The sequence below is a fragment of the Phalacrocorax aristotelis genome, chromosome 1 (genome assembly GCF_949628215.1).
Source record: "Phalacrocorax aristotelis chromosome 1, bGulAri2.1, whole genome shotgun sequence".
In the NCBI taxonomy this organism is placed as follows: domain Eukaryota; kingdom Metazoa; phylum Chordata; class Aves; order Suliformes; family Phalacrocoracidae; genus Phalacrocorax; species Phalacrocorax aristotelis.
Window position 1 is genome coordinate 30,401,338 of NC_134276.1, and position 15,472 is coordinate 30,416,809.

Consider the following 15,472-nt stretch of genomic DNA (forward strand, 5'->3'; position numbering starts at 1 on the left):
AGTTGCCCAAATAACCTGTCATTCAATAAGTTATCCTGGGAGCACCTATCCTGCTAAAACCCCATGGACATATTTTGTTTTGCTAGGCTTATGGTATAACCAGACTTCAGGAAGGCCAGAAGCTACAATTTTTTCTTACTAAGGGCAAAATCATACCAAAGCAGTACAAAAACTGCTTTTGTCTGTGGGGAAAAATGGCAGCATTAAATCCTCCACAAAGCTTCTGTTCTGCAAATCCCAGCCTAAACCAACAATTCATTACCTGGAGCTAGAGAAAAACTTCCCTCCATCCACATTTGGGAGCCTGGGTCAGGGTCCAGTTACTCTGCAGCAGGTTGTCTGCCTCACACAGTGTTACGAACCAAGTGGTAATCTCACATTGCTTTTCCCGAAACCAGAGCAAATCAGTGTCTCTGTGTAGCTCTGGTCTCTAAAGAGGCGTTCCTGCTTGTGGTAGGCGTATGGGAATTCAAAGAAGTTCAGGTTGAGTTCACCGGATTCAGTTTTAAATGTATTTTTATTTAAACTGTAATCCTGTGAGGTAGTAACTGTCACAACTTACTGTGATGAGGTAGGGAGATATAATTCACAGTTTATAGATTGAAGGCTGAGGGACAGAGAGTTGAAGTACACTTGGATATACTCTTTCAGTTGAGCCTTAACATCTTAAACAGTTACGATCCTCTGGCTGTTAGTTGCTGTTTTAATTCACACTGAAAGGCTGAATGTGCTTTGCACAATAAGTCACAGCATCGCAGCCAAAGGGGCAGGGGGCAGTTAACAGCTGAGAAACAATAACTGGAAATTAAGGGTCTAAAACGCCTTAAAATCCACCACAAGGTTACATCTGGAAAGGGGGGAGAGGCCCAGATCAACTTACCCAACTTCACTGCTTGCAGATAAAACAGATCGTCTAGTCCAATTCTTCAGTGTTTCCTTGTAGGCTGATGGGAATGTTTTAGGCACCAGAGAGTGGACGGCAAAATTATTACAAACAAGTTTTGCCCTCTCAAACAGAGAACAATAATCTGGGGGGGCAGGGGATTGATAGGGCAAAATGTCAACGATTGTTTTAGTGGGCTGCAAGGGAAAACAATTTGGCAACAGTGCAGAATGTAATCTGTAGGGTAGAGATGGGAGGTTTCCCCTCCCAACAGAACAGGTTAAAAATTAAGTTTATTATGTATTTATAAAATGAGGAGAGAGAAGAGAGAGAGAAACAACACTTACTGGAAAGCTAAAGAGATCTTGAGAGCCAGACCTATCCTGTCTAGCCTGGAGGCTAAATTCAATTCCTCAAATACAGGAGTGCCTCCAATTCTTGAAGGCACTACAGTCGTACTGAAGACAGCCATCTACAAATTGCGCGTGGGCACACAGAGTGTCTAGGCTTATCTCACTGTGCATGAGAAAAAGCCATAGCTCCAGCGGACAACTCTGGAATACAAAAGTCACCTTTTCAGGATGCTTTCTATTAATATCAGGGAAGCTGTGTAGAGGTGCGTAGAGACTTAACTTTCAGGTGGTTAAAATGAGGTGGAATGACTCCTTAATGACTTCCTTCAAGGAAGCTTCAGTTATCCCTAGCTACCAAACTCTGTAACCATTCTGCTCAGTTTATCTGATGTAGGACTGACTACAAGATCAGAAAGTATATCAGCTATTTTTTTACTTTCACTCCTACTAAATCAAGTTTGGACTGTTTATGAGAAGACTGGAGAAAACTGAGGCAGGATCTTATCAGTGCTTATAAATATCTAAAGGGAGGGTGTCAAGAGGATGGGACCAGACTCTTTTCAGTGGTGCCCAATGACAGGACAAGGGGCAATGGGCACAAGTTGGAACACAGGAAGTTCCACCTAAACGTCAGGAAAATCATCTTTCCTGTGAGGGTGCCAGAGCAGTGGAACAGGCTGCCCAGGGAGGCTGTGGAGTCTCCTTCCCTGGAGACATTCAACACCTGCCTGGACGTGGTCCTGTGCCCCCTGCTCTGGGTGTGCCTGCTCAAGCAGGGGGGTAGGATGAGATGATCTTCAGAGGTCCCTTCCAACCCCTACTCTTCTGTGACTGTGTGATGAACCTCTAGCAATGCCAGCTGCACAGGGAATTCAAGAGGAAGCGGCTGGTGGTTGCATTCACAACCAGGACCAGCTTCACTCATTTGTAGGGTTGCAGAAAGGTTTGATTTTGGCCGTCTTCATGAACGTGAATGCCTGTTCCGAAACAGTTTACTTGGTTGGCCCAAAGTCAAGGGGATCTTTTTCTTTTTGAAAAAGATCTTTTGAAAAAGAATCAGGCCCTCAGAGTGAGAAGACAGAGGGTGAGCACAACAATGAACGTAACCCCAAATTCGAAGCCAGATTTTAAAGCATAGCTTTTCACTTTCCTATTAGCTTCCCTTTTTTTAAAATCGATGAGCTTCACTGAGGCGTTGTTCTACCTGTGATAACTTTGCTTGCTCTGCAACTATCTCAGGGCACAAAACACATTTTAGAATGGAGCTCTGGAAAAATTAGGGCAATTTGCAATGTGACAGACTCTGAAGACACAGCGGTTGTGCACACAGAGGGTACTAGAGAGCTAAGCTTAGACACCTGAGCTACGGCAGTGCGTTAAAGATGGAAAGCAACGTGCCACTCTTCAGTCTTTGCATTACTTTGCGAACTGACTTTATTGCTTTAAGCGCTGTAAATGCTATTTCATGTTTAAATAGAAGCTGCCTTAGTGCTTTGTCCCCAGCACTCGTAATTGTTTCTGCAGGTAAGGGCTGGCGAGCGATGGGTTTATGAAATGGTACAAATCTTACTGATTTTCTTGCTTGCTTCTCATTAATACTGATAAACCAACTTGACCGCCAAACAAAAAACCCCACCACCTTTGCTTTGCCCCTTGTTCTCTGGATTTTACAAATGAAATCGCAAAAACTCTCCTAACAGCCTTGAAGCCTCATGTCAGCACTTAGCGCAGCATCATGGCGATACCAGCATAATGTTTTGGCAGCGGAACAGCTTTTCCCTTGTGTTTGATTAACTGTCTGCTACAGAAACACATGGAAAAGAATTGTCTATCGGTTCTGTGCAAGTCTGTGATGGAGCACCTACACGCTGTATATGTGATGGCGAAGAACGTGAAATATGTGAAAAATGACATGAATATCACATCATTCTCTTCTCCTCGACTCCCCTCATCCCGCCATCACTCAGAGGTTCGCCACATTCATGAAAATCAAAACGGCCAGAGTACTTAGGCCAACAAGCATATGGACACAGAAATGGGTTCTCACAAGAGCACAGTAAGGGCCTCAAGCATTGGCCTAATTGCTTCACTGGTTCTGTCTTAATGAACTTTTAGATTTGTATCTATCTCAGGATTCATTATTTCCTTCACCTCAGGCTCAGGATTACAGACTAGCTTGTGGACGGCAGCATTAGTATTAGTAGTCTGACTGCACTGCCTTTTTCTTTGTGTTTCTCTGTGAAATTGATGAAGTAATAACCAACTAATTATTCCAAAGGTATTTATTTTTCTTGTACATGAAATGAAAATAAAATCTTACCAAAAAATGGAACAACACTTTACTGAAATACATAGTCTGATTCATACATCAAACATTTTTCTTTAGTATAAGCTAGAAAAATAGAAATTTCACCTTGGGCCCATACAATATTCTTGTAGTACTCCCTAGAAAACTATGTTAAAAAAATATTTTTCCCTTGAGAAGGGACAGTGCACATTGCTTAACCAGACAAGCGTAAAAGTAACAAAAAGAATTCAGTGCAAATTTCTCAAAGAAGCATTCAGATTGCATTTCCTTTCATACATGGTTCCTAAATGGTCAACAGTTCAGGTTTTTCAGGTTCTGAGACAGAGTTCATGAGAATCAGTTGAAAAGGAAGTTGAATGAGCTTTTGCCTCTTTGTCTTGGAATTTAGTTTTTAGCAATGTCCTGCTAAACTCTTCTTGGAGATATCGTTTGGCTTAAAGTTAGGCACAATTTGTCAGAGTGGAAGCAAAATACTTTTTCACTTGTTACCTAGAATGCTTCAAATATATTCAAGCGTTACAGAACATTTTGGCCATTTGCTGCAGGTGTCTGTGAATGGGGGTCATGGTTAAAATTTACAGAAGTGCCCGTTCATTATGTTCAAAATCCTGTCAATTATTACTTTTAAAAAGTTTTGTAGCAAAAAGCTAGATATTAATGGTAGTTTGATAAACAGGTATTTAAGTTAAAAACATTGGGCTGCATCTGACACAGATCACATAAGGATCGCGTAAGGATTAACCCTTAATCACTTAAGGATTAGCATCCATTTTCTGCATGTTTTATGTAGACTCGACATTTTGGTTGAAGTTCACTCCACAGAGAGCGTCTCTCACATGATTAAAAAAATCATAAATAATTAGGTCTTTCTTTTTTTAACCTGGAGGACTACATACGTTATGGTTTACTTCTCAACACAAGATGTACACGTTATTTTATACATGTTTCCAAGGTTTCAATCCCTTAGAAAAAAAGAAGTGAAATCAAAACACAACTTCCCCATCAGCCCCACTGAACACATGTCCTACCTCAAGCTTTAGCACTTCAGGAGTCAGACTGTCCGCACAACAAGAGGTAGGCGACATCTTCTGGACAAAAGGTCAGGGTTGGATGAAACCATTTAAATCAAACTCAGTGCAATAATTTTAAAAAAAATATAAACGTCCTAAAAAACAGAGTTAACTTTTTCTCAGTTTGGATGATTCTGTCTGAACATTGGGCTTCTAGTCCAAAAAGGCCATCTTGTTGAATTTGGCTGGATTTTGAAAAAGGAAGGAGAAAATTGCATACAACATATTTTGCTATGCAGCTTCTAAAACTTGTAATTATGGCCACTAAAATAATATATTCTGTTAAAAAATGAGTACAAAAAGAGAAAATTCATACAAAATCAAGTCATTATTTAAGACTGGCTCAAGGATGCTGTTGGTCTGACCTTGCAAAATACTTAGGCAGGTGCTTAATTTTAAGCATGTGAGTCATTGTGCCAAGAGAGATTTTATGGTGGACACTAATGCACAAATATTAGTTAGACTGGCTCTTCCACTTCAAGATAAGCATGGATGTAAGTGCTTTGCTGGATATGGATCAGGATGCTCAGCACCTAACAGGACTTTAGGCGCTGATCCAGCAAAGCACTTACCCACACGAACAACACTGCTGACTTTAAGATCACTGCTCATGTGCTTAACATTAGGCGTGCTCGTAAGTGCTTTCCTGGAAGGGCCCGATAGACCAATAGCGTATAAGCTATAAAATTTGAAGCAGTGTATATTTAACACACCGCGTATTTAACAATGTTAATCTGCTGAGATTTGCTTTTTCTTGGAACAGGACATGTCTAACTTCAAGCATTTATTTTCAGAAAGTGCGTAAAAAAAGCCTTTAAAAGCTGCTTTGAGATTATGACAAATTAAAATAGTATTAGTGAGTCTCCTTATGCTCCCTTCATTTCTTCTTTGCACGTCTTTGCACAGGCATCTACAAAGGAAAGAGAAAACCCTGGTCATAAACATTAATCTATTCAAATAAGCATCCATGCATTTAGTTTGCCTCTAAAAAGCAGCAAGTCGGATGCAACTGACCACCTGAAAACAAGCATCACTGAACTCTTCTGACTTCCAGATCTGAATGCAAATTCTGCCAAGCCGCCTTTTCCACTGAAAATATTTAAATCACCAATTGTCACTTCAACAAATAGAACTAAGTTTATTACTTAAGACTGAAAATGATGTGCAAGTCCAGCCCTTACATATCCCTAAGTCAGTGCTGATATTTCCGTATGAAGTTTCCCATGCCCGCTGTTATCAATCCGTTTGCAGTGTGATGTCTAAAAAAAGCACAAATATAAGAGCTGCTTAATCCCAAAACAACAACTATAAAAGCATCACAACTCATCAGATATTTACATGAACACGTAGAGATGGCATGTTAATGCCAAAAAGAAATAAAGTAGAGCCACATTTCTATAATGGCGCTGGCATATTGTTTCATACTAAGCTAACCAAGGAAGAAACAGCAAAGCAGCACTTCATAATGACCTACTGCTACCGCTGGCCAGTCACAGTAACTATATTTAAATCCTCAGTGGCAGGAAATATTGTTTTATGTATTTGGCACCACATGCCCTTCATAACTTCTTACAGCTACATGTTGAGGAAGTTTCAAAGTTACTAAATGTATTTCATAAAGGGAAAAGAGTTTTCGTTTTCACGTGAAAGCTCTAATGGCTTTTGGAAATGGCTTATATTTTTTGTCATGCACTAATTCCTGCTCAACCAAAAGCACAGTCGCTAATAAAATTACTATTGTTGTAAGTTATGGCATAGCTGACAGCTGAAGTCGAGATGTGACACGCTAAAGCACAACACATCTATGCACAGAGGAAGAACTCTAAAGTCCTCGAGTGCAGCGGCAGATGTGAAAGTCACGTATGGAGAAAGAAAAAGAAAATCGGGACCCCCAGATCAGAAGTCAGCGCAAAGGCTTCCCATCTCTATCAGAATTGTCCTCCTCTGTCCTGAATTCTGACCAGAGAAACTGGGACTTTTTCTGAGAAGAAAGGTTCTTGAACTGTTCAGTCAATGAAGAGATGCATTTCCAAAATTTATTTCACAAAACTTTTGAGCTATTCAAACCCAAACTCCTAAAAGTAGCAGGTTTAAACATCCAGAAGAGCTTCTACCACGTATCTGTCCTACCACATAGTGCCTGTTTCTAATGTAACCCTTGGTTTTCCATTCAAACTCCTGCTTCTCTGCCTTCTCGACATCTTCCCATCTTCCAGTGCTTGGAATTGGCTTGCCATTAATAGACAGACGACTCCTTTCCTCTCATTTACCAAAATCCTCCCTAAGATGTTGCTTACTGCACAGAACTTCTCCGTTAACATGACAGTATCCGCCTGTTCTTTTTCTTCTTTTTTTCATAACATTATCCTGCGCTTTGAGCGGTAATTTTCAAAAGTTGTCATCACTGGTGCATCCCTCTCCTACTGATACGAAGTTGGGGGGTTTGGCTGTCGAATAAATTGCTGGGCCAGGCTGAATGTTTTTCAAAATCTAACCCTTCCAGTTCATGACCACAATTGCTCATTCTGGCCTCACCAAATGCAGTTCCTTCCAATCATAGCAAGGACCCACTGGATAAACCAGTACGTGCTGCTACACTTCTTTGCTTCAGCCTAGACAAGTCAGGTAGGAAAGAAGCAAGATGGCAATTCTAAAAGTGCTGCACATCAAAATTGTCACATACGTTGACACCTACTACTGATTTTAAACTCGTCTGATAGTTAATGTCAGAAAAGGAAACTTTACTGATAGGGCTGGTGAAATTCTGCTAAAGACAGCCGAACAACAAGGCAGTGTGGTATAACAGGAATTTCTCTACAGCTCCACGTAGCAATTCCTGGGTTTTCTTGTGTCTCCTACCACCCCTACCCCGATATTGTTTCAGAAAGTTGACATTCATGACTGGAATTTTATTAAAGCACCAAATAGCCTGGGATGATTCTAACTGAAAAATCAATAAAGTCTCTGCACCTGAATCACGCACTTCTCAACTTAAGTTCAAACACTAGTACTACAGGCTGATTTTCAGAGGTAACAAAGACTTACAGTAGTGCTTCCTTAGAATGCCTGAAAAGCATTCTTTTTTTCCCCCAAGAACTTAATTTTGATTCTAGATGATCCACTTCAGACAAACTTTTTTAGAACCAGGAACATTAACTGTACGCTCTTGGGAGGCCATCCACATTAGTTAAATAAATCTCTCTGTAATCAGAGATGAAGATTCCATAGATTTCCAAATATTTTCCTCTTTAGAATTCCAACCATACTGACTTCCCCATTTACAAAACGATGCCCAAAACTCTGAAAAACCCACTGGTTTGAAAGGCACAGAAACCCCAAGGACAGCAGACAACACACAGCAAGGCTTCTCATTCATTTCTGGCTGGAAGAGAATGCCACAGAGCTCTTCAACCGAACAGACACCACTGTAATCCACGGGTTGTAAACAGCAGCAAGTAAATCTGAAGAGAAAACCCCTAGTTTCTCTGAAACTCCCTGTTATCAAAGGATATCGGCAGATTCTCTACTGAGCTGAAGTAGTAAAGAATGACATGTTTTAAGTGTCTTTCTAAAACACACATAGTAGTTGATCCACAGTAATGGCTCAGGGCAACAACTGGTGGATGAAACCATGAGTTAGTGTCATGCAGAATTGGCTAAGCCTATACAAATGATTCCAGTGACTCCATCTCTTCTTCAATTCTGTGGATCAGGGAAGTTGCAACACAGCAGACAGCCATCCCTCTGAATACACAGGAATACTCTGTAATGAGGAAAGAACGCACCCAAGAGAGAGCAGTGCGTTGTAAGTAACAGTCCTACCTTGTACAAAACTTCATAAAACTAAACCCTATCCAAGACAGTCATACTTAAGCTTTTGAATTATGCATCCAGCTCCAAATAGGCTTCTTTAAAAGCCCCAGTTTTGCCTTTAAATAAATATTTCCCCAATTATTTTTGTAAGGACCTACTGACCTTGGAACCAAACATAAAAATACCCCTATATTGCTACGTGTTAAGAGATTTATCATGTAAGTCCAAAGTGATGTTGTAATTCTTTAAGGATTAAAATTTATATACAGGAAACTACCAAAACCCCTTAAGAAATGTTCTGAAGCCTAATCTAACTCTTGAAACGTACAGCAAATACAACAAGCACAAATACGTCACATAAAGTACTTTACTGCATTACATGCACATCGCCATTTACTGCAATTTGTTTCTAGGATATTCAAACCAACCAAAATCCCGGTATAGATGCTACCTTTGCCTTGATAATTGCCACCAATGGCAATGCTTACATCAGCACTTACATTTGGGTCAACATAAAAACCTAACGATGCCATCCTACTCTGGTGTTATACTGGGTAAAAATCTCCAGAAAGTCTTGAAAAACAATGCTCCTTATGAACGAAAACTGTCCTTAAAAAGTCATCAGAGGAGGGCATGTTTCCAGCCCAGAATGGAGTGCAATGGAGAAAACTCCGTGGTTGCCTTGACTCAGCTTGCTCTAGAACAAGCAGCAGTACAGTCTGGCACCACGCTAAACCTTGCTTCTCAGCGCACAGGGCCGTGCTACTGCAGCTAGGCTGTCTTCCTGCCCCAGGCTGGAATATCTGCAGGGTACTGCCTTGCCCCACTGAGGCATAACAGCTCTGTCCCACACTAGCTCACAGATCTCTTCATCACACTCCACCATGTACACAGACATGCTCTGAATATATTATACTAACAAAAAAACCCAGGAGACATCTTTAGCTTAACATAAAAATAACCACTGTATAAAACTCTTTCAGGAACAAGTCTTTATTTTGATGCTTTAGGTTTGGAGGTGAAGAAAGTAGAAATGGATTTCATTCCACTCTTATCAACTTTGGCCAGAGCCTTCTGTGCTGCAGACATCTTGCTGTTTGCCTGTTAGTGAAATGATAAAGAGAAGTTAAGCAGCATCTCCATAGGAGGGGAGTAGAAGCTACGAACTCCTAAACACTGAAGTCAAGCAAGAAGTTGCAATGCTTTTTTAGTATACAGCCATAAAGATAATGTTATGGAGGCTTTAAATTGTAGGAGAAAAACCTTACTAAACAAATTTGAGATTATTCAAACAGAAAAATACTTGTCACGAATTTAAGTAACCTGAGACAAAGACAGAGAATCAATTACAAAGACATGGAGGTGAAACATCTTTCTGCAGAACAAGGCATCCCAACTCAAACGTTTACTTTGGGATAATCCCTGAGTGTGCATTTAGAGGAATAATGCATGCGACAGAACAGATGCATACTGTACCCTCCGACTCAATCTCATGATTATGCTGTCAGCAGGCTGAATTACAGCCTTGCATTACAGATGATGAATAATTCACACTGATTTATTGTCAAAGACTCTATGCACAGTGAAATAAAGGGAAAAAAGATGGAAGAACTAAGAATGAAGAAGGTAACTAACATTTGCAAAGCACTTGGAGGCTGCTGGGACAACTTCCCAGACTTTTACACCTAAAACACATTTTATGAGCCACGTTTTATAGAGCTGACCTCTTTTCTTCCTTACATTTTAAAATGTTATGTTTTAAATCTCTAGCTGTTTTCCCTATTAAGAAAACTTTGCATTGACCTTTCTTTATGATACTTCTCAGTCTGCAGAACTTCACAATTACAGTACTTAGGATCAGCTAGAAGGTTATGGATAGGATGGAGATATGCAACAACAGTATGATCGTCTGCGTTACTATACAAACAAAAACACTGCCAAAGTATTTAAACGAGTAGTATACTGTACAGCGTCCAAGAGCTATCTTTTCTTTCCCAGTTTCTCTCATCAATGTGCTTCATTATTTCAGAAGTGAATCATATTTAATGTTAACATGAATTATCTCTCCTCAGTTTATTTCTGTCTTTATGCTCAGTTCAAAAGCTATAGGTATATAATCGGGGAAGGGGAGAAACATGAATATTTTGAACTATTTATCACCTTCACTTAGGGGGCAATCCTTTTCTTTCTTCAAAACTAGCATGTGCCCTGAATAAAAAAAATTTCTGGGGGTTTGGGAGGGAGGAAGGAGTGCATCTGTCACCAGCTGCTTCTCTTTGCAAAGGGATAAAAGAGTAGTCAGCATTAGTCTGAAGGTCACAAGACCAGCACAGAGGGTCTTTTTGCTTCCCAATGGACTGGAGAAGGATTCACTTTCTTTCAATGTTCAGAGAAATAAGCCAGTGCAAGCCTCACAACTTTGGCACACGCAGACAGAATCTATTTCTTTTCACATCTCTGTTGCTCTCCTAGGAATAGTACAGCGGCAGGCACCACTGGACTTAGATTTGAACTGGCCTCCAAACTTGCGTTGGAGCTGGCAATCAGCAAGCTCTGTGTTGATTTGATTTCATTAAGCTGACATAAGAAAGTGCACAAGCAATATTTCTAGGTAAATATAAGGCCTGTCTTAGCATCCCTTGGAATTTAAGTGAATGCTGCCATCTTTGTTTCTTTTTCAAATAACTGAAATTTAACAGTTGCTGTCACTAAGCCACAGGATTTCTTACCTGAAGATCTCAAAGAGCTTTGCAAACATTAGCTGAGCACCTTAACACGTGTCAAAATCTGTGAGGTTCACTCGAATGTACACTGATAAAATACAGTCAAACAGTAACAATATAGAAGAGTTCCGAATGGGACATAAAGACTATCAAAGTCAAATTAAACCTGAAGGAAAAGTTCAGGGAGATACAACTACAGACATCTCCCATTTTGTATTTGTCTTTCTGATGTGTTTTGGAGGAGAAAAATAGGCACTCTGTACTAGCGCTGGATATTAATCTATGCTTTAGCAAAAGGTGCACGACTGCAAGGCTTGCTTACCTTTTTGGTTTTCAGATTGCTGCTGTTAAACTTAGTATAGTCTTCTTCTGCTTCCACAGGGACATCTGACAATTTCCTTTTCTGAAATGTTAGAGTGAGGAAGTTGCTCTGTCAACCACTTTTACGATGTACACACATGGAAGTTTAAAGGTTTGGCTTTTATGTAACCATAGCACTAAAACAGGACTGGCAACCAACTGAAGAATCTGCAGTAACAGTGGAAGATTTCTCTTTGTAGTTGTCTTCTTTACACATGTATACCATCTCTACAGTATTCAGAAGAGACCTTCCGTTGTCATGGGAAGCATTTTCTTCATTCTAGCCTTCTGAAGAACAACTTCTAGAAATCACTTGAATCCTGTTTTTAACTTCCATGGTTGTGACTTTGGTGTCAAAGTCTATTAAGAGAACCTTTATGGAGCAGCTGTTGGAAGTTAGTGTCTAACAACTAAGGAACCTAGACTCTGGTCCCCACAGTCTCATGGAACTGTGCAGCAACTCCAGTGTTATTGCTATCTGCCAACACCAGTGGATCATCATCTAGTCTATTATCTGTTTGTGCACAACTTTTAAAAGTAATTAGTTTCTACAGTTTGGCAACAGTGAAACACTGACATAGTACTGCTGGCTGCTTCATCACTTGAATCCAAGAGTATATTAACAAGCTTGACTCTGCATGTGCTGGGTGCCTTCTAACTTCAGAAATAATGGAAGTGAATGATTCTCGGCACTTCACATGATCAGGCCTTAAGAATGAATATTTCTTTCCATAAACTGTGAGCATGTGTTTTGTTTAAAGGTGAAAACTTCCTGGTATGTTTCCAAAAGGGAAAAAAAGTATATAGTATTTTACAACACTGTATTTTTATTATTATTATATATCTGATATTACTACCCTGTCCTTAATATCCTGTGAAATCTAAACTGTGGCCTTCCTAGTTTTTGTGCCAAAGAGAGTGATTTTGCAAGCAACTTGGATGGTACCATACGTTTTAAGATCCTGTTTTATTCATTTTGTTTATGGTGCTTGTGATCTCTCTCTCTCCTTCCCTCTCTCTCTTTGGCACAGAAGCCAGGTCTGCAGCTTAGATTTCTCAGCTCTTAGAACCAGATCCAACAGCAGCCTTTTCTTTTGATTTCAAAGGGATCTGGATCAGCCTCCCTAGGAGGCTGTTTACTGTGCTGTGATTACATTTTCAAATGACAATCTAATGAATAATTACTATTCTCCTCTTTCTGGAATCTGATAAACAAGTTTTTTTAAACTTACAACAAAATGTTTGCTTTTCAGCAAAACATTTGCTGTTTAGTTCTAGCAGAGCCTACATATTTTTTTGTAGATGTCTGTCATCATCTGCCAATGGCCATGCTCCCTGTGCTGACAAACTAGACAGTATGGCGATTACAACACAAGATCAATGGCTTACAATTAATAGCAAGAACATGTAATTTTGATTTAATCATTAAATCACAGAGTCCAGACTGTACCCAGTTTACCCTTGTACTGCAAGAGAGAGAATCTGTCGCAGCTTTTCTGTTAACCACTTCAGTTTCTAAATCTCTCCTCCCTTCAGAATTAAACATCATTTCTAAACATGCAATTACTTTACCATAATAGAAAATACATGTTAAACCCTCCTTTATTTGCCATAATTCTATACTATGCCTGTCAATACACCTTTGCCGTCAACACAAGTGAATACACGTCAATGCAAGTGAATAAAAATGATCTAAAGGAGACTACAGGTTCCAGTGCACAAGCCTGCCTTGCTCCTCTGAGATTGTGAAATAAAGGAGTGTTTGAATCTCTGAAGTTGCAAAGACTTAAATGCAGAAGCATCACACACACCCTGGTCAGTGCTCTGGAAATTAATCAGATCCTCAGCAAGATTTCACTGCCCAACAACTGAACAGTTCTAAGCCTCATTTCCTCTGTAACCAAACTGCTGAAATAAAACTATTTTTAAAAATAGATCCTCAGAATTATCCCAATGGTATAAAAGCTATTCGTACATAATATATAATGTACATCACATGTAGTTTAATATAGTTGTTGTAACATGCTTATATGGCTAATGAATATCAGTTGGCTCCTGATGTGTGTTTAATATTTCTTACAATGCATAAAGATAATTCTTAACTGAATCAAAGGGCCAAGTAACTGTGCAGCCAGAACAACTGTCCAACCACATGGAAATAACTTATATCCATGGATATACATTGGAGAACAAATGCTATTAATAACAGTAGGGCCCAATTATTCCTGCATGTGCTAGCTGACATACTGCTTAACAGAACAGTCAGTGAACCAGCCAGAAATGAGGTTATTTTAGACTTTGTTTCAGTAAGTAGCAAGGACATTGCAGGAAAGGTCGGTGTAGTAAGTAACCTAGTTTCAGTAGATATAGGGTGCCTCAGTTTAAATTAAATTGAAAGGATAATCAAAAGTGGGATTCTTGGTTCTAGAGGGGCAAACTTTGCAAACCATATGCATTACTTCTCTAAGCCAAAGTGAAGGGACTTGATGTGTGAGGAAGACACTTGCAATGTAAAAGAAAAAGATGGAAGAAGTGATTTTGGACCTTTTACTTCAAACAAGGTAAAAAATCTTGAAGGAAAGGGCTTCTCAGACTAAACTATACAAATGCTTGCCATTACTCACACAGATGCACATGTATTTCCCCCCACCCCCAAAAAAAAGATGCTAGGCGTAAGCAGAATTCTGCAATGAAGAAAGGTTGCCAAAAAAAAAAAACCAAACCCCCCCCAAAATAGATTTGTTTTAGGGGTCAGGTAATACTGGGATAAAGTGAGAACTGCCAAAAAGTCAAGCTGAGTTAGACCTTGGAAAGGAAATTAAAACAAATAGTAGAAGGTTGTTTAGCCACAGAGGCAAAAAGGGAATCAAAAAAGAAAAAGTGAAGCTGCTATACAGTAAGGATTGGATAAGTATTAAAGCTAATCTATGTGTAGCCCCAAAATGGAATAAATCCTTTGCCTCAGTAAATTGTTTTCAGTAAAGATGAAGAGGTTAAATACAGGGGCAGAAAAAAGAACAGAAATCACTCTATTCAAGATAGAAGTAAAACTCAACATGCTGACACTGTTGGGAGACTGCCTCAGAAATCACAAGTCCAGACGCAAAACCTGGTAACTGTTCTATCAGGTAAGGAACATAGTGCTGCAGAATAGCCAAACACCCATCTATATGTAAGGAAGAGACAAAAGTGACAGTAGGTCTCAGCAGAATGGGGGGGGGGGGCAGTGGAAAGTGAAAGAAGGAAGACTAATTAAAGATATAGAGTAAATAAAAACTAAACATAGGTCATGCCCTCTGACTTATCTTTTTATCTCAAAGATAATGCATTTTCTGGTAGCAGAAAATGTGAAGGATTGCCAGAGGACTTGACATGGTGCCACTTAAGCAACTAAAATTATAGAAAATAAAGATTGCATAAGAATTTTAAGGTAGGTAAGAAACTGGGTAAAAGGGAAACAAAGGCAAATAATGCAGAAAGGTATGTCATTGGATCAGATGGAGATCACTAGTGGAGTGCCATGAACAATATCTATTCAAAAGGTTCATTAATTGTTAAAGATAACAGCATGCTAACATTTGCTGAATGTACACCGGAGTAGCATTATGAATACCTAAGGAGCTTTTAACACTATGAAGGAAAAAACAGAGAACCTTCAAGACTGGAAACATTAAAAACGGGTGACGCGTACAGCAGTACAAGGTCATGTTCACAGCAGCTAACTGCATTAATTTCTTGTAAATCTAAATACTGATCAACTAAAAATTGCAGTGGAGAAAAAAACCCACTGTGTGTCTTACCTGTTCCTAGCATGACCGTGAGCTATCTGGTACATCACACAGTAATAGAGGCAAATGGGTCTCTTAAGATGCAATGAGATAAAGTACTTCCAGTTAAGGCAAGAAGGGAGGAATACCGTCATATTATACCGGTGAAGGTTGTATCATGATTAATTATATATG

At 39.5% G+C, this 15,472-nt stretch overlaps 1 protein-coding gene across 2 annotated transcripts in view; it reads right to left on the bottom strand.

Moving 5' to 3' along the window:
- Positions 1–3,503: 3,503 nt before the first annotated feature.
- RNASEH2B (ribonuclease H2 subunit B) overlaps positions 3,504–15,472 on the bottom strand; it is a 44,551-nt gene continuing 32,582 nt past the window's right edge. The window contains exons 10-11 of one of the 2 annotated variants that reach the window (XM_075086274.1): positions 11,473–11,553; positions 8,777–9,528 (exon numbers count right to left, since the gene is read on the bottom strand). In XM_075086274.1, coding sequence (XP_074942375.1) covers positions 9,421–9,528; positions 11,473–11,553 — 189 coding nt within the window. In that variant the 3' untranslated portion in view covers positions 8,777–9,420. Of the gene's footprint in view, positions 5,525–8,776; positions 9,529–11,472; positions 11,554–15,472 lie in introns of those variants that run through there. The other variant, XM_075086275.1, reaches the window with a different exon arrangement.